This window comes from Protopterus annectens, chromosome 2.part1, assembly GCF_019279795.1.
Source record: "Protopterus annectens isolate FY-2018-M chromosome 2.part1, PAN1.0, whole genome shotgun sequence".
NCBI lineage: Eukaryota > Metazoa > Chordata > Ceratodontiformes > Protopteridae > Protopterus > Protopterus annectens.
This window is the reverse complement of record NC_056729.1, coordinates 360,728,517-360,753,292: the sequence shown is the minus strand read 5'-3', so window position 1 is coordinate 360,753,292 and position 24,776 is coordinate 360,728,517. Positions and strand designations below refer to the sequence as shown.

The following is a 24,776-nucleotide window of genomic DNA, read 5'->3' as shown; positions in this document are numbered from 1 at the left end:
TGTTGTGATATTTTAGGTGTGGTAGTGAGAGAGAGGTGGGGTAGGTTATAGTAGGTAAGTAGGTGTGGCTAAGTGTAGGGTGGTACACAATTTGTGAGGCTGAGTATGATTGGGTGTAAGAAGTAAGAGGTGTGTCTAGAGGCAAGTTAAATGTAGGACCCCTGGGGGTGGGTGGGAATTGGGGGTAGGGAGGGGAGCGGAGTGAGCCCGCAGGGCGAACGGAGCGGGTAGAAACAACGAAAGGAGAGAAAGGAAAGTAGACAATCAGTAAAGGAAGGTGAGTATGGAAGATAGGTGTGAGATTGAAGGAATACAGACTAGGCACACTAGAGAAAGAAAGTAGATTAGAGGCAGGCAGTATAAGAGTATATGCAGAGAGTATAGAATGGAGAAGGAGCAGGTCCAAGTATAGAAGTAACAAAAAGGCAAGTAAGGGGATAAGAACAGAACAGTATGAAGGGAGATAGGCAGTAGGTCAGGTAGGATAAGGCAGATGGTGAGTGTGGAAGTGTTAAAGGAGAAACAGAGGTAGAGAAACACAGCTAAGAAAAAAGCAGAAGAGGAGAGTGCCACTTAGGAGATAGCACAGGTACAGTAGAGGGAGAGTGGAGAAACTACTGAAGGTAAAGAGAAAAAGTACAAAGGACTGAGAACTGTGAGCAGGGAAAGGGGTAGGGGCAAAGGGGTAGTGGAGAGACTGAGAAGGTAAGGTACTGGCTGCTAACGACACAGGCTCAGGCAGACTAAAGACCTTGGTCGAAGTATCACACAGGAAGCCTTTCACAGCAAAGGGACAAAGCCCATAACCTACTTTAGTTTTCTTGATAGAGGGTACAAGGTAAGACTAGCACTTTCAGTCGCAGGAGGAAGGATAGGTCCTTGACACACCAAAAGGAATTTGGCGGGGGCAGGAGTCTGTAGAGTAGAGCTAGATACTTGGGGTGAAAGGGAGGCAAGAGAAAACAGGGAAAAAAAGAGATAAGGGTTAGCACAGTTGTTAACTTAGAGAATATTATAAAGTCAATGGTAACATTCAATGGAAAGTGGAATATTATCCAAACTAAAATCCCTTAACAGTACAGTCAGGGTAGTTATTTCAAATGGCTTTATAATGAACAAAAGAGCGCTGTCCTTAGCACAGTAAAACATTCAAGCAGTAAAAATTATAGAAGGTAGTTCTATTATGTAAACAGGACGCTATATAAGTGGCGACAAAAGCAAAAGTTATGAAAGTGTCTTTAAACCATAAAAAACACTCTAACTATAATATGAGTTTAAGCAATGAAAAGAGCATGCAGTTATAATACAAATTACATCAGTGCATGCTAAATAGGATTGCATAAAACAGTGCACGCATGGTATAATAACATTGCTGGATATAAGGACTTCTATTTCGACTAAGGGTAATCCAAATACAAATAAGGCAGGTACAACGGCAATTACACAATGCCAGCCTAGAGATATGAGGCGCTTCTGCTACAGTGTTTCATTCAGGCAGATAGATTCAAAAGTATACAATTCAAAAGAGGCAGGAACAGCAGTAGTTTAAAACTACCAGCCTCGGAATATCAGGCGCTTCGGCTGCAGCGTTTAATAAAAGCAACTAGATTACAAGTGATGTACAACAGGAAGGGTCTCAGCATAGTTAATCAAGTCGCTGCTGCATGGGAAGGTTTAGATAAATAAAAACAATAAAAGAACGCTATGAAGACTATTGCCGCGTTTAGGCGCATAAGGGTAGTAGGCAGTTCAAGGATTGATAGGGAGACTTGACTAAAGGAGGCATTTAGGAGAGGTTAATATCATATAGAGAAAATATGTTTATCGCTAAGTAAGGGCTTACATAGAACATAAGTTTATCGCTAAGTGAGCACTTACATAGAAATCCATGCAAGTGCGGGGTCAAGGTTAGTACACAAGTTTGGTATATGCAGTGGATATAAAATGTGTACACACCCCTGTTAAAATGCCAGGTTTTTGTGATATAAAAAATGAGACCACAATAAATCATTTCAAAACTTTTCCCACCTTTAATGTGACCTATAACCTGTACAATTCAATTGAAAAACAAATCTGTTAGGGGAAAAATATAAAAAAATAAAAAACGTACAAATTAGCTGGTTGCATAAGTGTGCACATCCTTAAACTAATACTTTGTTGACGCACCTTTTGATTTAATTACAGCATTCAAACACATACCTGAGCTTTCTATGCATGTTGCATATTCAGGCAAGGTCTTAATACTGAGAATGTGCATTTCTACATCTCCCTTAGGGGCTTTCACCCCCACATGCACAACTACCATGTTTTAGTTATATTTGTCTTGTACAAGGGTTCTAAGGGCCCTTGAGATATGGAAGATCCCTGCACATGAAAGACAACTCACTGTTACCCAGTCTTTGTCCAGCCTAGTGAGGGGGAAACTGTATCTCAGCATGCATTTACCAATAACTAAAATATTTTTGTTTGTCAAGTGGTCTGGTGTAGTGTAATTAAGGCCATCTGTCTCATGGCAATTTGTATGATGGAAACTGGTTGTTAAAGGTGAGATATTATGTGATGCAATGTTTCATTTTGATTTTTGCTGAGACTTGATCCTTATGAGTCTAGGAAATGTAATTTAAGAATTTCTTTACAGTGTCACCATATGGCATTATAAGCTCTCAAATGAAATGTTGAAGCTCGGAATGCTGAGTACCAAAATGCTGAAAAAAGAAAACACGGGAGAAAAATGATTTTAGAAAACAGCTCTTTAAACTTCTTTAAACTTCTTTTACAGGATTGCACAATTCCCCCCTGCACTTCCCCATATGGGGGGGGGGCAAGCCCCCCCCCTGAACTTATACCAACTCCAAGACTGCCACACTTTGGAGAAAAGGGAATATTTTGAGAAATTGCATGTCAAACTTAGTATATGTAAGTCCTGTCTTACTGCCATTCAGTCTCCGTATTTCAGGACTCGCTCTACTGGGTCCCAACATTTCAAATAGTTACTGGCATTATATTATGTGTCAGACTTGGGTGCATAGCATATTGTGTGTTAATACAATGCTCGCATGTGCTAGAGCGAGGCCTCCATATCTCTTAAATATTTGCACCTCTCACAAACATTTTGCTCACTGTGAAGTCAATTTTGATTTGATTTACAGAGAGTATTGCACAGCTTAAATAAAACAGATTCCTATGGTCTACTAAGATAGTCACTGGTTAAGGCGTAGGTACTAAAGTTACATATGAATGTCTATTTAGGTAAATAAGTAACTTGGTTTTAAATGTGACTATGAAAAGCACAACTCAAGAACTTTATGTAACAGTAGTGTTGAATGTATTTTGAGCGTTTGTCTGCTTAGTTGTGCAATGCAGCATTGCTGACGCTGATATAACTTATTTATTTACTGACATTTGTTAACCGGGTAGTGTCCAACTGGGCCAAGAGCCCATTTTCAGTGGAAACCTGGGGAGAAAAGCTCCACAAACTAATAATAAAATTAATAATACAAAACTCCTGTAAGTAATCATAATAATACAGTACAAAAAAAAAACATTTATAGGTTCATAGGTTCATACTAGGCTATCTGCCCTAGGGCATTTATAAGCCTAGCCAGAATGTGTTTGGCTTTCGCCACCCATTTTAAATTTATTTTGCTATGCCCTTTTTCGAGGTTAGTATACTGTGCCTCTGTCTAACAGTGACACAGAAGTGATACCCGGGGTAAACCTACGATCTCCCATCCACTCATCAAGATTCCCCTTGAAGAGAGTCAATGAGGGACTCTGCCTAACCCGGACTGGGATTTCATTCCAGAGTGAAGGGAGCCTCTGGGTTATGAATCTGTCCCTCCAGCATGTCCTATTTATTTCAGTGCTGAGGTTCAAGTCTCTCTAGCACGTAGCTCGATGGGATTTGGATTTTCTGAGGTGCAGCATGTCCATTAATTCCGGGTTGGACATGGCTTTATACGTCAGGCACAGATCGCCTCTGAACAGGCGGTATGCCACTGAGTAGAGCTGGAGTTTCTTTAACCGGGCAGCATATGGCATCTGTTTGAGCCTTTTGATCCTCTTGGTGAGGTACTTTTGGGGTCTTTCCAGTTGCTGCAGGTGTCTGGTAAGGTACATCCCAAAAGAAGCATTGTACTCAATTATGGGCCTGATGACCTCCCCTGATCTAGATGTGAATCCCTTCATGATTAGGTGGGCTATATAAAATGTTTTTCTAACCACTTTGGCCACGTGGTTGTCAAATGAGAGATTGCTATCAACTTGGGTCCCCAGGTCCCTAATTACTTCTTCTGTACTTAATGGATTACCACCTATGTGGTAATTTGTGGGCACTTTGTTTTTGCCAAAGGGGATGACTATACACTTTTTGGCATTTAGCTTGAGGCCATGGCTCTGGTACCAGTTGTCTGTTTCTATGAGACCCTTTTGGAGGATGCTTGTGTCGGCTGGAGAGTCGATTATGGCGACAGTCCTTCCGTGTTGGCCTGTACCTCCGAGAAATATATACCGAACAAGAGAGATCCCAGGACTGAGCCTTGTGGGACACCACTTGTAACTGGTTTGGAGTCTGACATGGCACCAGCAATTCTAACCATGTGGGTTCTGTCCTTGAGCCAGTTTGCAATCCATCTAGTGACATAGGGGTTTATATTTAAGCTGGTGAGCTTATCTATAATGCCCGAGTGGGGTATTGTATCGAAGGCTTTTGCGAGGTCCAGGTAGGCTGTGTGGACCACCTTCCCCTCGTCAATGGCCTTGGTGACTGTTTCAAAGAAATCAACCAGGTTTAAGAGGCAGGATCTGCCCTTAACAAAGCTGAACTGGGTAGGATCCAGTGTCTGTAGGTCCCCAATATCTTTATTTATGAGGTCCATGATGATCCTTTCCATAGCTTTGCAGACCAAGCTAGTCAGGCTTATGGGGCGATAGTTTCCAGGATCCGTTGAGGCACCACCTTTATGGAGAGGGACCACTGTTGCTGTATGCCACTCTTTGGGCACATATCCTGTAGTAAGGCTGAGACTGAACAGTAGTTTTATGTTTGGGTTTAGCTCTTCTTGGAGTTCATGTAGGACGCAGCCCGGGACACCGTCTGGTCCCATTGATGCTGTGTTTTTTGCTTTGGAGATGGCGGCTCTTACCTGAGCATCTGAGATGTCAGGGGGGCAGCACTCTGCTGGGATAGATATTTGCCCTTTTGGTGGGGGGGGGGGGAGTTTGCGCTGAACCTGTCAGCTAGGATGTTGGCAATGTTGCAACAATTATGGTATGAGGTTAACAATGGTAAGCTAAGAAATGTAACGAATATAATGTAGTTGATGAGCAGTTAACAGAGAAAAGTTGAAATGTTAGGACATGAAAACAAAATTCAAGAGACACTCACTAATTACAGAGATTATTGATCACTGCAGTACTTGAAAAGTCTACCAGTGTTTGTGCCCAAAGTTTAAAGAAAAAAATTCATTAAGGAGTAAAAAGAAAAAAGAGTTGGGTAGTGGGATGAGGAGGTGAGGAGGTGGGGAGGTAGTAGGAGGGAGGGAGATTAACCAGGAGCAGAACAGGGGCAGATCCAGGTGGTTTTGAGATTATTTTATTTGTGTTTTAAAGGTAGAATATTTGGGACATACTTGTATGTGTTTGGGGAGAGCATTCCAGGCCTTGTCAATTTTGTTTGAAAAGAGGGAGTCACCATGGTAGTTGTTCAACTGGGTTATTTTTAGCTGCAGTTTGTCTGAAGACCTAACAGACCTGGTATTGACATGAGTTTGGACTAGGGAGGAAAAAGCAGGGCAGTGACTGGGGTTGTGAATGATTTTGTGGGTGAAGGTAAGCTGGTTTAATGTTATCAGGTTGGGGAGTTCTAGCTGGTTTAGTTGTTGGAGAACAGTACAATGATGAGTTTTATGGGGTTGGTTGCAGGCATATTTTGCTATTTTATTATAGCAGGAATCTAGGTTGTTTAGGTCTGCCTTGTGCAAGTTTGTAAAAATGTGAGAGCAGTAGAGAAGGACAGATAGAACTTGAGATCTAGCTGTGGCTAGTTTGACTTGGTATTTAGGAATGGTCTAGCCCTGTAGAGAGACCAGAGTTTGGCATGGACTTTTTTGATTGTTTGGGAAATATGTAAATCAAATTTCAGCCTGTCATCTATAGTTACACCTAGGAGTTTGGTGTGATTTGTTGGCTCAATTTTAGTACCATTTGCAGACTGAATATAGGAGGTTGGGGCTTGGTAGATCTGTTTGAGAAGTACATTAGCTTAGTCTTATTCGGGTTTAGGATGAGTTGGTAGTTAGACAGATAAGACTCTATGTCCTGGAATGCTTTTTGAGTCCTATGTTGAAGTTCCAGGTGGTTGGGGGCAGAGCAGATAAGAGATGTATTGTCTGTGTATTGTATAGCTGTTGCCAGTTGGGTAGCAGTATTTAAATTACTGGTAAATATGATAAAGAGTATGGACCTTTGGGGTACACCAGTGGAAACTGACAGCAGAGGAGAGAGAGTATTCTCCCATTTGGTGGCCTGTTTACAGTTTGATAGGTAGCTAAGAAACCATATAAGTTTGTTAAGCAGGAGTTGACAGGAGACAGTGTCAAATGCTTTTGACATGTCTAGGAAAATAGCTGAGACTAATAGACCACTGTTCTTAAGGTGATGAATAGTGTCAGTAAAGGATATTAAGGCTGTATTAGTACTATGTTTAGGTCTAAAACCATGCTGTGTGTGGGACAGAAGGTTACTGGAGGTAAGGTGAGTTAGGAGTTGTTGGTGAATGCATTTTGCAAGTATTTTGGGTAAGGGAGGGAGAATGGCAATGGGTCGGTAGTTGGAAATATCAGTAGAGGGGCCGCCCTTGTGCAAGGGAATGATGTGAGACATCTTCCAGAGGTGGCGTACATACTACTTAGAGAAAGAACAATTTATTAAGACAGATATGGGATAAGCAGTAGATGCAGCAGCTGTTTTTAAGAATTCATTTGGCAGTTGGTGAGCAGTTATTTTATGTATGCAGTTTGGACTGATTTGAAGGCAAAAAAGAGTCAGCGGTTGTGGAGGAGGGGGAGGGAACTGTGAGTGGTAGATTTTGATGGCTGTCTAGGAGGGAGGTGATAGAGTTAATAAAGTTATATAAATATGCACATTTAAAATATAAGCTACTTTTAAGGTGCTAGGAGGTTGGCTCTGCATTTATGTAGCTACACCTCTACATAGCAAGAGCCTATTTACTAACAGGATTTGGGTGACTATATCAGAAAATGTTACAACTTAAAGTGTCTGCTTCTTTGGAGTGCATATTTCAACCTCACTGCACAAAGTGCAGTTCGGCACAATGTAAAATGAAAGAATCAGTGAAAAACAGCACACTAACAGACAGTGTTTATGTTCTCCACAACTGCAGCAATTATGTTCCTCCTGCTAACACAACTACTGCAAGCTTCAGATGACTCACACACCTGGCTAAAACCGTCTGTTTGCTGTAACTTTCAAAAGTGACTAAACTCAAAAAATGCAGCAGCACTAATTAATTCACTTAATAGCACATAAAGCACTTGACATGAAGTGCAAACTGAAAAAATGACTTAAGTCAATAGTTGTAACTTCAAATTTGGAGTAAACAATTCAAAAGTGCGGAAAAGTAGAGAAAAATGAGATAAACCACGCATTACGGATTTAACTATGTAGATACTACACATAAACTACTTGCAGTACTGTTACTGTTTCACCCACATTTCTTAATATTGTCCTCATTACCTTGGCCCTCACTTGTAAACAAGACCCCACAATACTTAAAACTCCATTACTTGTTTAAGTGCTCCTGTCTTACCTACACAAAGAAATCCACTTTGTTCTAGGAGAACCCTAACTTCTGATACTGAAGATGGGGTGGGGTGATGACTTCAGCACTGACTACTACACAGCAAGCCAGAGATCACAGCAACATGGGACAACAAGGACAACAATCATCTGCAAACAGCAAACCCAAAACTGTCACATCTTCAAACTACAGAGTCTCTAAACCTTGAAGGAACGTTTAAATATAGTCCTTGAAAACTACTAACAAAAGGTGAGATAAGACATAGTCTTAGTTGGAACTTATGATAACCTTGAGTGCAACATGTTTTAATGCCAAGAAGTTCGATACAATTATGTATCAACAAAAAGTGGGGCCAAATGATATGCAGCAGCATCCCTGGGGGTCCCTTAATGGTGTAGTATCTCTTTCAAGTAATTTTGGGGTACATGGTTTTATACAGGTTCACAAAATACAAGTAAGTACCGTTGGTGAATTCCTAAAACCCCTAAAATATCCACAAAAGGACACGTTACTCATTCACTACTTCAAGGATATGAAGCAATCTGATTTAAAGGTTTAACAACTGGATGAAGTCTCCTTTTTAAAACCTTGGATCAAGCTTTTCTGGGGAGGATGAAGAGCATAACCCTCTTCATGTGGAAGAAATCCTTATGCCCACTTTTATCAAAATGGGGGACACTACTCCATGGCAATCCAAAGGTACTGTCCTTACTTTCTACACAACACTAAGACATGTTAGCCACAATAATTTAAAAATATACACTACATTCAGGATCTCTGGACAAATCAAACTCATTCCCACTGCCTTGCCACCAGTGAACTGTTTAACTACTGCAGTACTGTCATCTATTGAAATAAACTCAATCTCCCTGTTTATGGCACTGTTTCCTCAAATGTGGGCAAGTCACTGGGTTCATGAGGTCCTCAAGTGTGCTCCTTTCACTGCCTCACCACGTCATCACTTAAGGTTAGTATTTCTACACCCTTGCTGAGAATTGCCAGGTCAATGTCTTTTCCCCAGATCACTGAATAAAAATAAACAACCAATATGCACCTGCTGGCTTTGTAGGTACAGAAATGTTCCTTGGAACGTCTATCTGCTGCTGATGGAAAACGATCACAAGCTATTGTAAATACTAGTTAGTCATAACTATTTTAACAATTTATACTAATTATATACATTTAATTAAATAATTCAGTTGCTGTTAATAATGTTGAACTGCAGCTGCACAAAATATATTTCAAAATATTTGCTCTAAAATTACATAAAACTTGAAAACAAGTGAACTCTACTTTGCTACAAAGAGAATGCTTTGCTTACCAGCACTGCCAATGGAAGAGGAATAAAGCCCATTCTTCTAGCCACAGAATCACTGTAATCTGTACACGCCTTAAAAGAAATTAAGAATCAATTCAAGGCTTAATTTTACTTCATAATTTTAATAAATCACTTAAATTACATGTGGTACGAGGCAAGACTAAATGAAGATTACCTCTAGGCAAAGTTTCTAGTAAGTCATGCCCAGATCAAAGTTATAAATGATCCACTGTGACAGGACTTTGTTGATATATATATATATATATATATATATATATATATATATATATATATATATGTATGTGTACATATGTGCATGTGTGTGTGTGTGTATATAAACAGAATTGCAATTAAGATTGTAAGTGCCTACGTTTTTATTTTTTATTAACAAATAAATAAAACATATATATATATATATATACACATACATACATACATACACACACACACACACACACATATGTATACATGTATGTGTTTACATTTACGTACATAGTGTGTGTGTATGTATGTGTGTATATATATATATATATATATATATATATATCCATATATACACACACACACACACTCATATATATAGATACAGATACACACACACACACACACACACACACACACACACACACACACACACACACAGAGCAGATTTATATTTTTATTTTAAATCTGTTAACTGGGCTGGTACAAGAGGGACCATTTTCAGCCATATATATGTACATATACATGACACACAGACAGCAGTTTTGAAACCAATAAAACAACCAGAACAGTGATTAAGTAAGCATAAAATTAAGATAAAATAAATATAATAAAATCATTGGGAGCATACACGTAGTCAAGTCAGACATCTTTTAGTTTATACACTGGAATGGTCTAGTTAAAAGAAATGGAGAAATTTAACATATTCTAGCCAGCATCTTTAAAAGATATGCATTTATTTCCATTCAGTTTCTGTAGCTGTATCGATGTGAAATCTGTTTTATGAGTTCTGCACACCTGAACAAGTAACATTTCCAATATATCACAAGAACCAACAAAACTCACTACTTATGAGTTGGATACCATCTCTTCAGCAACTCTGGGCAAAGGTATAAGGACACAGAAGGCTAGAACTAATCATTTTTCGACTACTAAAGAAAAAAGAAGCAGAGGCACTAAACCAAAGGGAGAAGCCACTAAAATTAGATGAGCTAAAGGAGACTTTTGCATCAACTGATGAAGGCTTAAAGATCACAAAGCACAGTTGTGTACACTTATCATAAATGTAGATGTTCGAGTGTATTCACTGTTGCAGTCATTACATTTGGGTTATCCGCCTGCAGGTAGCCCTCAGTTGGCCTGATTATCAAAGTCTTGGGTCCTACGTCAGTTTCTGTCTCATCTTCCACGACGTCAGGTAGTCAGGGGTATAAAGCATGCAGCTGACGCCATTACATCAGTTTTTCTTGCCCCAGATGTCAGGTGCCCCCATAATGGGAAGCAATTATATACAAGGTAACACCTCCAACAAAAAGCAAATACACCAGAAAGCTTTAAGTATAGTAAACAAAAGGAGAGGTATAGACAATAGCAGTCAGGGGGCTGGAGGGATGGTAATCAGGACTGCAACAGTGAATACACTCGAACATCTACATTTACGATAAGTGTACACAACTGTGCTATGTTCCTTGTGTTTCACTGTTGCAGTCATTACATTTGGGTAGATTTCCAAAGCTAAGGAAGAGAGGAAGCAATTAGAGAGCATTAGGACCAGCTATTAGGCCCTGCAGTGGCAAAACCAGCTCTGGATTTAGAAAAATATTGACAAGTGGTAATGCTTGATGAAGGTATGTACAGAACTCCAGGTAGCAGCTTCTAGGATATCCCTGGTAGGGACACCTCTGAGAAAGGCTGTAGAAGTAGATGCAGCCCTGGTGGAATGTGGTCATATCCCCTGTGGGGTAGGTTTTCCATGGTGCTTATAACAGAAATGAATGCAATGGCCTATCCACTTAGAAATGGTTTGCTTTGAAATGGCCTTCCCCCTCTGCCCCTGCAGCAAATGCAACCAATGGTTCAGATTTCCTGAGAGGCTTAGTCCTGTTCAAGTAAAATCTAAGTTGTCTGTACACGTCCAAGGAGTGCAGTATTTATACTCCTTTGTTCTGTGGATGAGAAAAGAAGGCTGGCAAATGAATGGACTGATTAACGGCCACACTGGATACCACCTTGGGCATAAAGGAAGGATTGGTCCTGAGGGACACCCTGTCCGCATGAAAGATGATGAAAGGTTCCACTGCCATGAGGGCCTGTAATTCTGACACCCTTCTTTCTGAAGTGATGGCTAGAAGGAAGGCTGTTTTACAAGGAAGGAATTTCAACTCTGCATTTGAAGCTGGCTCAAAGGGAGGTAGAGTGAGCTTTTCCAATACAAAGTTAAGGTCCTAGGCAGGAGTAGGGGCTCTCCTGGGTGGTCTTAAGATTTTGGCCCCTCTGAGAAATTGCTTCAGCAGTGGATGAGAGAAGAGGGGTGGCCCTGTATTACAATGTGCTGAAATGGCCGAGGCATGAATTTTAATGGAAGAAAAGAAAAGGCTCTTGCGAAGCATCGCAGTTAAGTACTGAAGAATGTGTGGTAAATTGGGCACTGTTGTGCCCATCCCCTCAGTTTGGCTCCAAGAACAGAATCTTTTCCATTTTTCAGCAGAGGATTTTCTAGTACTAGGCCTCATTGCCGCCAGAAAGACACCCATCACTTGCTTACTGAGGGATAGTAATGGAGAGCTCAGGTAATTAGCCAGGCTGCAAGGTTCAGGGTTTGAAGCTGGGGGGTGCAGAATCTGGCCCTCCTGCTGGGACAGCAGGGAAGGGGTCTGAGGCAGGTGCCATGGTTCCAGCAGCGACACACTGCGCAAGAGGGGGTACCAGTGTTGGCATGGCCAGTCTGGTGCAATGAGTATTGTCCTTGGTTTGTCCTGTTTGATCTTTAGTAGAACTTTGGAGAGGAGAGGCAGAGAGGGAAAGGAATAAACTGATAGATTTTTCCAGGTGAAGGACAGGGCATCCACTTTCCAAGCTTGTCTGTGTGGAGTCCTTGTGCAGAATTTGTCCAACTGGTAGTTCTGAGGGGAGGTAAAAAGGTCTATCTCTGGGCTCCCCCATTTGTTTCTCAAAATGTTGAATATCTTTGGTTCCAGTTTCCACTCATGTTGGTCCATGTGATTTCTGCTTAGGTCGTCTGCCAGTGTATTTAGCTTGCCTGGCAGGAATTGAGCTTGTAGATGCACTTGGTAGCTCAAGGCCATGGCTAGTCTGCTAGTCTGGGTTCACCCCTGCTTGTTTATGTACCATATAACAGTGGTGTCGTCCGTCTTTACCAATAATTGTCCTGGAAGAATGTGGTCCTTGAAGCCTGTCAGTGCATTTTGTACAGCTAACATTTCTTTCTGATTGATATGCAGGTGCATTTGACTCAGGTTCCATTTGCCCTGAATGCACTGCCCTGCCGCGTGAGCCCCCCATGCATAGTCTGATGCATCTGTTGTTAGAGTTTGGGCGGCAGGGGGTAGAGTGAATGGCAGTCCATTGTTGTGGTGGCAGGCCTCTGCCCACCAAAGGAACTCTGTCTTTAGACAAGGGATGATAGGAACCATTGATTCTAGGTCCTGAGAATGTTGACACCACAGGCTTTTTAGATACCACTGTAGTTTCCTCATATGCAGTCTTACATATGGAATCAGTAGAATGCAAGAGGCCATGAACCCCAGGGCTTGCAGCATTTTCCTTGCAGATAGCTGGGTCTTTGTGGCCAGTAGTTTGAAGTACGCTGTCAAATAAACTTGTTTCTCTGGCATGAGGTAGGCCATCTGGGAAGTTGTATTCAAGCTTGCTCCCAGGAATACAATTTGTTGGTAGGGTACTAGATGTGATTTCTTTTCATTTACTGTGTACCCCAGAGAAGTTAGTAATTTCTTTTCAAATGCCAGATGATTTAATAATATGTCCTGGCTTTCTGCCTGAATTAGACAATCGTCCAGGTATGGGTAGATTTGAATATTTCTTTGCCTGCAGAATGCAATAACTGGAGCTTGGCACTTTGTGAATACCCTGGGTGCAGTAGATAAGCCAAAGGGCAGTGCAGAGAACTGATAGTCCATGTAGCCTGCTCTGAAGCGTAGGTATTTTATGCAAGATTCCCTTATTGGGATGTGCAGGTAGGCTTCCTTTAAATCCAGTGTTGCCAACCAGGCATTTCTGCCTAGCATGGGAAGCAGCTGATGAAGAGTTAGCATTTTGAATTTTGGGATTACCAAAAAGGTGTTTAGGATAGACAGGTCCAGGATAGGACGCCAGGAATTGTCTTTTTTGGGTACCAGGAAAAGTCTTGAGTAAAAACCTTGCCCCCATTCCTCTTCTGGGACAGGCTGAATAGCCCTGATACTTAGAAGAGAGAGAACCTGCTTTTGAGCCTCTGTCCACTGAATTGGGGGTAGGTCTGGCCAACCGTTTGAGGTTGGTAAGGAGTGGAAGTGGAATCTGTATCCTTGGGAAACTATATTTAAAATCCATTTGTCTTGGGTAATGAGTTCCCAATTTTTTGCATGCAGGGCGATCTTTCCCCCTAAAGGAACAGTCAGTTGAGCAGGGCTTGGAAGGTTTAAAGTTAAGTCATTGTGACAGTTTACCATAGGGGGGGTGTCTTACTACTTCCAGCTTTGGAAGTGGGAGGCCCCCCACTGCTTAGGCCTGTGAGTACCTTGAGACTTAAGCCTGGGTGGTCTGCTGGTCCTGGGTTTGCACTGAGAAGACCTGGAAGAGGCAGAAAAGGACCAATTCTTAGAAGGCCACAGCCTACTAAATCTGGGAGGCTGTACTTGCAGGAAATCTTTAACAGTGTGCATAGATTTAGCTGCTTCCTCCATCTTTTTAAGTACTACTTCTGCTTTGTTGCCAAAAACTTAGCTTTAACATGCTCTGGCAAAGTTTGCTTCTTAAGCCAAGCATGCCTTCTAAGTACAGACCCAGCGACAGCAGCCCGGCAAGATGCCTCTAATGAATCAAAACCACATTGCAAAGTATGTTTTCCAACTTGTTCAGCAGAATGCATTAAATCCTCTAATTCTTTATTTTCAGCACAGTCAGGAATTAACATCATTTTCTGTTTAAGCAATCCAATAATATGCTGCTGATACTTTAACATACGAAACTGGCAGTTTAAGGCCCTAATGGTCAAAGTAGCTGAAGTGTATACCTTCTTACACCATCTGTCCAGGGCCCTGGAATCTCTATCAGAGGTGGTAGGGTTTTTGGTAGTAGTAGCCTTAATGCTTTTGGGTCCCTGTGAAATGGTCTCAGGATCCGCAGTAGGATTCTTAAAGAGGAACTTGTGAAAGTAAGGTACTCTGTAACACCTGTCAGGTTTTCTGGGAGCCAGAGGTAAAGTGTCAGGGGCCAGGCTAGATTCCAAGAAGGCATCATCTACAATGTCCAGCACAGGAGGGGTAGCTAAAGGCCTGTGTTGAGGTAGGAGTAAGAATTCCCTAAGATTCCTTTTGGAGTCAGAGAAATCCTGGCTTTCCCAGCGAAAATGCTCCCTAAGAGCATGCAAATTTTCACCAAAAGAGAAATCCTCTGGAGGGGAAGCAGACGAAATGGAGTTCTCTGCATCAGAATCCTCATAAGTAGATAAAAGCAACTCCTGGACATCAGAGAAAACAGAAATTTCAGAATCGTGATCAGAAGGAAAATCAGTTCTAGGTCTCTTAGAGGGAAAAGGGTGGCTTCCCCTGATTAGAGTAATAAGGTCTTAAGTCATTCTTATCATTTGTTTTTTTAGGCATAAGGGCCTGACCATGCGGGTCTGGGCATCAGTTTTCTAGGAGTGGATCGAGTTTTAGGCCTTGAAGAAGAAGATGGCATTGGTTTAATATGCAAGTCAGTAGGCATGAATACACTCTCAGAAGCTGGTGCCTGCACTGCGGCTCCGGATCCATCCAAGGTAGAGACATCCGCAGGTTCCACAGTTGAAGAAGCATCTCGCGGTATACTGGACTCCAAATAGGTGTCAGTAGAGGCCTGCAAATCTGAAGTAGTGGGTATCAGGGGCTGTGAAAGCACCTCACCAAGTACCGGCAAACTAGCGACTAGCTTAACAGACGCGTCGGTGGCAGCTTTGGACCTATGCGGTCTGTCTCGGTCTTTATCTTTGTGTTTTTTCGGAATGTCGGTAGTTGGGTGGCTTACCGAAGCCATTTCTGGATAATTGAACCGAGTACCAAAATATTTTGATGCAAAAATGAACTGATGACCAATAGTTTGAGGTTTGAATAAGGCACAAAACCGACAGGTGTTTCAGCTATATGGCTATTCTGATTGCATATGCATATCCATAGCTAGTGAGGTTTGGCTTTATTGGCCTGATATTGTCCATTAAAACGACTTCAAATGTAAAAGTCACGGGCAATCAGAATTACCCCAAACACCTGATGTTCATAAGGGTCATCTGCATATATCCCATGTGCCTCTGTTACAGGAGGTTTGTGAGGTCACTCCTTGGAATTTCTAACTTGGCTGGGGTTTTCATTTAGTTTTTTCTGATTGTTTTTTCAGTGTGACCTTCTAACTCTTTGTTTTAATTTATTTGGGATATTTTGCATTCACCCTAATGATAATGGACATCAGCCTGGTATAACAACCCTGTGTTTCTTTAGCTTAGTCAAACACTCTTGCTTATGCTATGCTGACGAGGTCATAACAAGGCCGAAATATGCATATCCATAGTTAGTGTAGTTTGGCTTTATTGTCCTGATATTGTCCATTAAAAGTACTTCAAATGTAAAAGTCATGGGCAATCAGAATCGCCATATAGCTAAAACACCTAATGCTCATAAGGGTAATTTGCATATATCCCATGTGCCTCTGTTATAGGAGGTTTGGGAGGTCACTCATTGGAATTTCTAGCTTGGCTAGAGTTTTCATTTATTTTTTTCTGATTGTCTTTTCAGTGTGACCTTCTAACTCTTTGTTTTAATTTGTTATTTGGGATATTTTGCATTCACCATAATGATAACGGACATTTACTGGGTATAACAACCCTGTGTTTCTTAAGCTTAGTCAAACACTCTGCTATGCTATGCTGACGAGGTCATAAGAAGGCCAAAATATGCATATCCATAAGCTAGTGGGGTTTGGCTTTATTGGCCTGATATTGTCCATTCAAATGTAAAAGTCATGGGCAATCAGAATCGCCATATAGCTGAAACACCTGATGTTCTTAAGGGTCATTTGCATATATCCCATGTGCCTCTGTTACAGGAGGTTTGGAAGGTCACTCATTGGAATTTCTAGCTTGGCTGGAGTTTTCATTTAGTTTTTTCTGATTGTTTTTTTCTGATTGTTTTTTCAGTGCGACCTTCTAACTCTTTGTTTTAATTCATTAACCTGGTTCAAGGCTCCCTAGAGCACCCCAGCACTAACAGGTTATACTTCATACCATGCGTTCCGGCTCCAAAACTCAGACCGAACCACAAAAGGAGGGGGAGTATCCATATTTATCAAAGATATCCACACCTCCAGGTTAGTGGCACTGCACGAAGCATCGGAGACCATCCATGTGCAACTAACAGTGGGCAAAACTGCCTTTCAGTTTGTAGCCTGCTACAGACCACCCTCCCAAACACAGGAACCTCACTCGGCTTTCCTGAGAACATTGGAGAATATGAAGGTCTCTCCAAACACCATTATATTGGGTGACTTCAACTACCCAAACATTGACTGGGAAAGCTACTCAAGCCCAAACACCCTTGCCCAACGGTTCCTAGAATTTATAAACTCAAATGCTATGGAACAATTGGTCACCACTCCCACAAGAGGGGAAAACATATTGGATCTGGTCATCACCAACATGGGGTCTCTATGTTCCACACCCGAGGTATACCCCTCATTGGTAAGATCAGACCATAAACAAATCTCACTGGACATCCATATTCCGCCCCCACCCTTAGCCAGGGAAGCCACTGTGAAGAACTTCTCAAAAGCAAACTTCACACTTCTCAAAACCGAGGTAGAATCCTTCAAAGCCCCAGGGCCAGTGGAAAATACGGCCCAAAATGCAGAATCCTTTACAAAAGCACTCTATGGACACCTACAGGAATGCATGGAGCATGCTATCCCAAATAAAACCAAGACTCACTACTCCAAAGGCAGGAGACCTGTCTGGTGGACCCCGGCCATAAATAAGCTATACAACAGAAGGAGAAAGCTACTACATGATAGAGCAAAATTCCATAAAGGGAAGGCATCTCTGATCAGTACTAGCAAGAAACTACGATCCCTCATAAAATCATCTAAGGCCAACTTTGAAAGAAAAATTGCACAAGACACTAAAAATAATCACAAGGCTTTCTTTAGTTATGTCAGAAACCTGGGAGGCAACTCCCAGATATGCTCTGAGTTAGTGCAAAATGATAAAAATACACTGAACCCACAGACATTGCCAACATCCTGGCAGAAAGGTTCATTGCAAACTTCTCCCACCCTTTCCCCCCAAAAGGGCAAATGTCTATCCCAACAGAGTGTAGCTTTCCTCAGATCACAGATGCACAGGTGAGAGCTGCCCTCTTCAAAGCAAAAAAACACAGCATCAATGGGACCAGACAGTGTCCCGGGCTGCGTCTTACACGAGCTCCAAGAAGAACTATAAAGTCACTGTTCAATTTCAGCCTTACTACAGGATATGTACCCAAGGAATGGCGTACAGCAACAGTGGTCCCACTCCACAAAGGTGCTGCCACAACAGACCTCGGAAACTATCGTCCTATAAGCCTGACTAGCCTGGTCTGCAAAGCTATGGAGCGTATCATCATGGAAATCATAAACAAAGACATTGGGAACGTCCAGACACTGGATCCTACCCAATTCGGCTTTGTTAAGGGCAGATCTTGCCTCTTGATCCTGGTCGACTTCTTTGAAACAGTTACCAAAGCCATAGATGAAGGGAAGGTAGTCCACACAGCCTACCTGGACCTCGCAAAAGCCTTCGACACAATACCCCACTCGGGCATCATAAATAAGCTCACCAGCTTAAATATCAACCCCTATATCACAAGATGGGTTGCAAACTGGCTCAGGGATAGTACCCACATGGTCAGAATAGCAGGTGCCATGTCAGACTCTAAACCAGTTACAAGTGGCGTCCCACAAGGCCCAGTCCTGGGACCTCTCTTTTTCGGTATATATTTCTCCAAGGTACAGGCCAACATGGGTGGACTATGGCTGACCAAGTTTGCAGATGACTGCAAACTGGGTGCCGTAATCGACTCTCCGGCTGACACAAGCATCCTCCAAAAGGGTCTCACAGAGACGGATAACTGGTGCCAGAGCCATGGCCTAAAGCTAAATGCCAAAAAGTGCATAGTCATCTCCTTTGGGAAAAACAAAGTGCCACAAATTACCACATAGGTGGTAATCCATTAAGTACGGAAGAAGAAATTAGGGATTTGGGGACCCAAGTAGATAGCAATCTCTCCTTTGACAATCACATTGCCAAAGTGGTTAGAAAGACCTTCTATATAGCCCACCTTATCACAAAAGGGTTCACATCTAGATCAAGAGAGGTCATTGTGCCCCTCTACTCATCACTTATCAGGCCCATAACTGAATACAATGCCCCATTTGGGATGTACCTTACCTGACACCTGCAGCAACTGGAAAGACCCCAGAAGTATCTCACCAAGAGGATCAAGGGACTCAAACAGATGCCCTATGCAGTTCGGCTAAAAAAACTCCAGCTCTACTCAGTTGCGTACCGCCTACTCAGAGGCGATCTGTGTTTGACGTATAAGGCCATGTCCAACCCAGTATTAATGGACATGCTTCACCTCAGAAAATCCAAATCCCTTAGAGCTACACGCTCCAGGGACTTTAACCTCAGCACAGAAATAAATAGGACATGCTGGAGGGACAGATTTATATCCCAGAGGCTCCCCTCACTCTGGAACAAAATACCAATCCATGTTAGGCAGAGCCCCTCACTGACCCTCTTCAAAAGAAATCTTGACGAATGGATGGGAGATCGTAAGTTTACCCCTGGGATCTCTTCTGTGTCCCTGCTTGACAGAGACACAGTCAACTAATCTAAAAGGGTGGCGAAAGCCAAACACACTCTGGCTAGGCTTATAAATGCCCTAGGGCAGATAGCCTAGTATCAACCTATGAACCTATGAACTCTGTGTTGGAAGCAATAAAACATTTAAACACTGGTTACCTGACATGAACATCTATCACTAAACATTTTTTTTATTTTTTGCTTATTCTTGTTACAAAACTGCAGAATTTAAATATTCAACAATGTTTCCTAGTAAGTATGAAATAAGGAGAACTTGTATTTATGTGTTTCTATGACTTCTTGCTTTAGATCTACAGAATTTAAAATTTTCTCAATGCAATATTACCTACTAAAGCTTGAAATAAGGAAAAATCTGTATTTATAGCTTCTTTACTCTTAAAAAATCAGGAATTAGCAGATGCCATTTTGGAAACCACATTCAAATCTTTAAATTATCACATTGTTCATTATCTTTTCATAAACAATGACATTACAGTACAACAGTTGCAAAATACAGCATATGCAGGTTTACTTGCAAACTTCTTAAAATTAAAGCTTTCTTTGGGATATGTTGTTAAATTAGACAAACCTTTATCTTACTCTTTTTATTGTAATTCCAAATAAAATGAACATGTATGACACTGTGATTGAACTGCGAAAGGGTGATTTTTTTATTCATTTATTACTGCGAAAACTTGTACATTTAGTTTTCCATATATAAGATATTTAAGCGATCCAGGATCTTTCCCTTGCATTCATTAACACAGAGTTTACTCATAGATGTACATCAGCATCAAGTGCACTATATTTGCTATGCCACAGGGATTACAGTGATTCACAAACATCAAGTACTGTAGTCCCTTGCAGTGTACAACAGACCTACCAGGAGCGCCTTACCCCAACATGTACGAAGGTGAAGCTATGTAACACGACAGAGTACATAGCATGGTAATGTAAGGTAGCTAGGTACGGTATAGTCCATTATATCAAGATGCTATGTGTGACTCCTTCGTAAGGTATACTACACCATAAAACTGTCTTACAGTGTCATACTATTGTCTGCTATCATGCTCATCTGCGATTCATGTGACTCATAAAAAATTAGATATTGGGTGTAAGGGCAGACCAGAGATCCTTATCATATTACAATGACATGCATATAGAGCATTTCTCCACAGGTTACCATGTGGAAGCAGATTTGCCTACACTATGAAAAACTCCATTAATTGGAATTTTTTCTGCCAAACAACCAAGCTGGTGTTAATAACAGTAATAGTAGTAGCAGTATTACTACATTATTTGTTTGTGCAGCTGTACTAGTATGCTGTTTTGCACAGTTTAGCAACATACTAGCGATGGCGGGGGCTACCTCAGTTTGGAGCAAAGCATCACTGGCAGGAACATGACTGCTCTCTAGGCACCCTAATGGTGCTCTCTGCAAACTGTGTCCAAGTTGTCCCAGAGGTTATCCCCACCATGACCAGCAGGGACTCTAATGGTGCTGACTTTGTTAATTGCATATGACCACGAGCAGTGATATGAATATGTATGCTGAGCATAAAGTACTACGTTTATACAATGGGGCAAGACAGTACACACAGATGTGCAAGTCTAGCCACACTGTGTACTATGTTATGAGCTCAATGCATAGATTTAATGTGTACCATCCCTAATCAACTATGCACTATCATTTTATGAAAACTGCCCATTGTCAACAATTGCCTCCACAATTTTACTGATTACTGATGGATGAATGTTTGAAGGAGTGATGTCCATATGGCCCTGTACTGTCTGACTTGCTTTGTTAGCAAAAGACAGTTTTAAAAAAGAAGGGCTTGGGAGGGTGGCCTAATGGTTAAGGTGTTTGCCTTACAAACACAAGGTGCAGGGTTTGAGTCTCACAAGGGATAATTGGCTAGGCTTAAAATGGCTCACAAGGGCAGTTAGCTTAGTACTTAACTATAAACCTATAAACTATAAACCTATAAACCTATAAGTTATGTACTCACCATAACATTCTAACTGTGTTGTCCATTTTCACTCTTCCTTAACAATTGGTTTCGGAACCAACCCTCGGATCTAACTTGGATGCTTTTTACATTTCATGGATACTGAAAACTCTCAAGTTCTTCCCTTACCCATATTACTCTAGTCCCCTACCATACCTCAGATCTTGTTTGCCAGCCTTATAGTTTCATATAAATTTAGAAATAGCACCAGAATGAGAAACCAATACCTGGAGCATAAAGGCAGGAACACTGGTTCCTTAATTATCTTCTCGTTCTTCCAGAAGTCACAAACCAAATGGTAGGGGGTTGGAGGGAGGAAAGTTCAGGAAGAAGGAAATGGACAACAGATGGAACATTATAGTGAGTACATAACTTCTTTATCTGATGTCAATTTTCATTCATTTCTCAATAACTGGGACAGAGTCCCCAGCTATCTGAATCTCACGATGACCCTAAGGAAGGATATTCCTGAGCACTGTTGAACTGAAGTCTCTTCCCCTCAAAAACAGATCCAATTTGTAATGAGTAATAAAGGTATGAGGATTAGCCCAAGTTGCATACACACAGATATTGTCCATGGAAGACCTGGATAAAAATACTGATGAAGCTGCCATGGACCTGGTTAAATGGGCTCTTAAAGGTATTGACAAGGACAAGCCTTACTGAGCTAGAATAGTCCAGTTTCAGAGCTGGCTGATCCCTGGGCTTTGTTTGCAGTTCCTGTTACTGATTCTTTACCTAATTTGGAAGAGAGGAAGTTCCCTTGCTTACCAGTGGGAGTGGGAAGCATTGAGCTGCCTGTTGGTCCAGTTTTGTGAGGTTTCAGCCAGCAACTTGTAGTTTATTGGTCGTTTTGGGCCAGTTCCTAGCTTCTTTCAGCCCCCTGATATAAAAGCTGAGCAGCGTTAGCCATTTAAGCTGCTACCGTTGCACACTAGGGCAGCGCCGGATAAGCAGATTTAAACTATTAGGGCTACCTAAAGTCCACTCTTCAAATTTTCCCTTAAAACTACCTTACTCGAACTATACTACTGATCTAAACAGCATATCTAATAACTAAAAGATCATCTCTACCTAACTCCGAGTAGCCTATTCTGTATCTGTCATACCTAGCACTTGCTCCTACAGTACTTATCACCAAGATACAGCACTCTTGTTATAGATAGTACCCCAAAAGCGAAACCCCATTTCTCGGACACCCACATCCCCGGAATCTCTTTTAAATTTTTTTTGTCTATTCCTTCTAGCATGTCGAGGGATCAGTTGCTAGTATCCTCTCCTGCTCAGCTGGTGAACCTGGGAATATTGAGGCAATGTTACAATTGCCTCATGTACACAGACAACCCTCTCCTCCTCCCACAAAACACAAATACATGCGAGAGATGCAACTATATGGCCAAACTGGAGGCTGAGCTCTCTCAACTTAGGACTGGCAAGACCAAACAGGAGGAGAAGGTTACCACACACACTATAGACCCAGTCTCACATAGTACCATCACAACCTCAAATCATACACATAAACACACAAAGACATACTCGGAGGCTCTGATCAGAAATCTACCAAAACAGCAGAGGCCACCAAAGCAGACACCCAAACAACCACCACCTCAGAACACAACACCTGCAACATATAGACCTCACAGTCAGAGTGTCAAACACTCCTTAAGGCCAAACACAATGCCAGACACACTAGTCATTGGTGACTCCATAGTCAGACACACTGACGTCCCGCTCACCGGACTGAGTAAGGAGAGAGTTACAGTAAGCTGCCTGTCGGGCGCTAGAATCCGCCACATAACGCAAGCACTCAGGTCTCTCAATAGCAGGTACAAATACGACTCAGTCATTGTCCACGCTGGTGTAAACGACCTGAGACGTACCTCCTTGGACTACCTGAAAAGAGACATTGAGGAGCTCTCTGATTATGTAGCCCAGGCAGGTATGACCCTGACCTTGAGCAGTATCCTACCTTCACCAAGAATGATGCCACAATACAGAGATAAGATGATCAGCTTTAACAATTGGCTTAAACTCTGGTGTCATTTAAAGGGGATCCAATGTCTGTCTGCCTGGGATGACATGCTGGACAAGCCACGCTGCTTCAAGGGACGGCTTGCACCTGTCACCCTGGGATTCCGGATATTGGCAAAGGCTCTTGCCACCCCATAGTGCCTTTTAGGCAAGGCTCAAATTCTAAACCTACCACCCTAGAACACAAAAAAGGAAAAAAACTAAGGGTAATGCTGCTCAATGCCAGAAGTCTAAATCTCAGAATGCACGCACTCGAGGCCCTTCTCAGTATGGAGAACATCTATGTCTGTGCTGTGACAGAAACCTGGTTCAAGGCTCCTGAGAGCACCCCAGCACTAACAGGTTTTACCTCATACCATGCGTTCCGGCCCCAAAATCCGGACAATACCAAGAAAGGAGGGGGGGGGTATCCATATTCATCAAGGACACCCACACCTCAAGACTGGTGGCAACGCACAATGCATCGGAGACCATCCAGGTGCAATTAACCATAGGCAAGACTGCTCTGCAAATTGTAGCATGTTACAGGCCACCCTCACAAACTCAGGAACCTCACATGGCTTTCCTGAAAACACTGGAGGGGATAAATGTATCTCCAAACACCATCATACTAGGTGACTTCAATTACCCTAATATAGACTGGGAACACTACTCAAGCCCAAATACCCTAGCCCAAAAGTTCCTGGAATTCATAAACTCAAATGCCATGGAACAACTAGTCACCATCCCCACAAGAGGAGAAAACATACTTGATCTCATCATCACGAACATGGGAGCACAATGTTCAACACCGGAAGTATACCCCTCACTGGTGAGATCAGATCACAAGCTAATCTTGCTGGAGGTCCTCATCCCACCCCACCTGAAATAAAAAGACCACAGTAAAAACTTCTCGAAAGCCGACTTCACACTTCTAAAGACTAGTGTGGTCTCCTTTAAGGCCCCCGAGCCGGCGGATAACAGTACTCAAGTCGCTGAATCATTTACAAATGCCTTCTACCAGCACCTGCAGCACTGCATGGATAAGGCAATCCCAAGCAAAACAAAGACTCTTTGTACCAAGGGCAAGTGTCCAGTCTGGTGGACCCCAGCCATAAACAAACTCTACAACAAAAGGAGGAAGCTACTACAAGATAGAGCAAAATCCTTAAAAGGTAAGACACCCTTGATCACTATAAGTAAAAAACTAAGAGCTCTCATAAAATCATCCTAAGCAAATTTTGAGAGAAAAATAGCTAAAGACTCAAAGGACAATCATAAGGCCTTCTTTAGCTATGTTAGAAACCTGGGAGGAAACTCCCAGATATGCTCAGAACTAGTTCAAAATGATGTGAAGATTACTGATCCTACAGACATTGCCAACATACTGGCTGACAGGTTCAGTGCAAACTTCTCCCCTCCCCAAAAGGAGAGATATCTATACCAAATGGTTGCAGCCCCCAAACATCTCAAGCCCAAGTGAGAACTGCTCTCTCCAAAGCAAAAACACAGCATCGATGGGACCTGATGGTG

The 24,776-nt window shown here is 42.0% G+C and overlaps 1 protein-coding gene across 2 annotated transcripts in view; it reads right to left on the bottom strand.

Moving 5' to 3' along the window:
• TAPT1 (transmembrane anterior posterior transformation 1) overlaps positions 1-24,776 on the bottom strand; it is a 1,296,801-nt gene that overhangs the window by 142,354 nt on the left and 1,129,671 nt on the right. For both annotated transcript variants that reach the window (XM_044062200.1, XM_044062199.1), the window contains exon 11: positions 9,141-9,209. In XM_044062200.1, the coding sequence (XP_043918135.1) occupies positions 9,141-9,209 (69 nt within the window). The remainder of the gene's footprint in view (positions 1-9,140; positions 9,210-24,776) is intronic.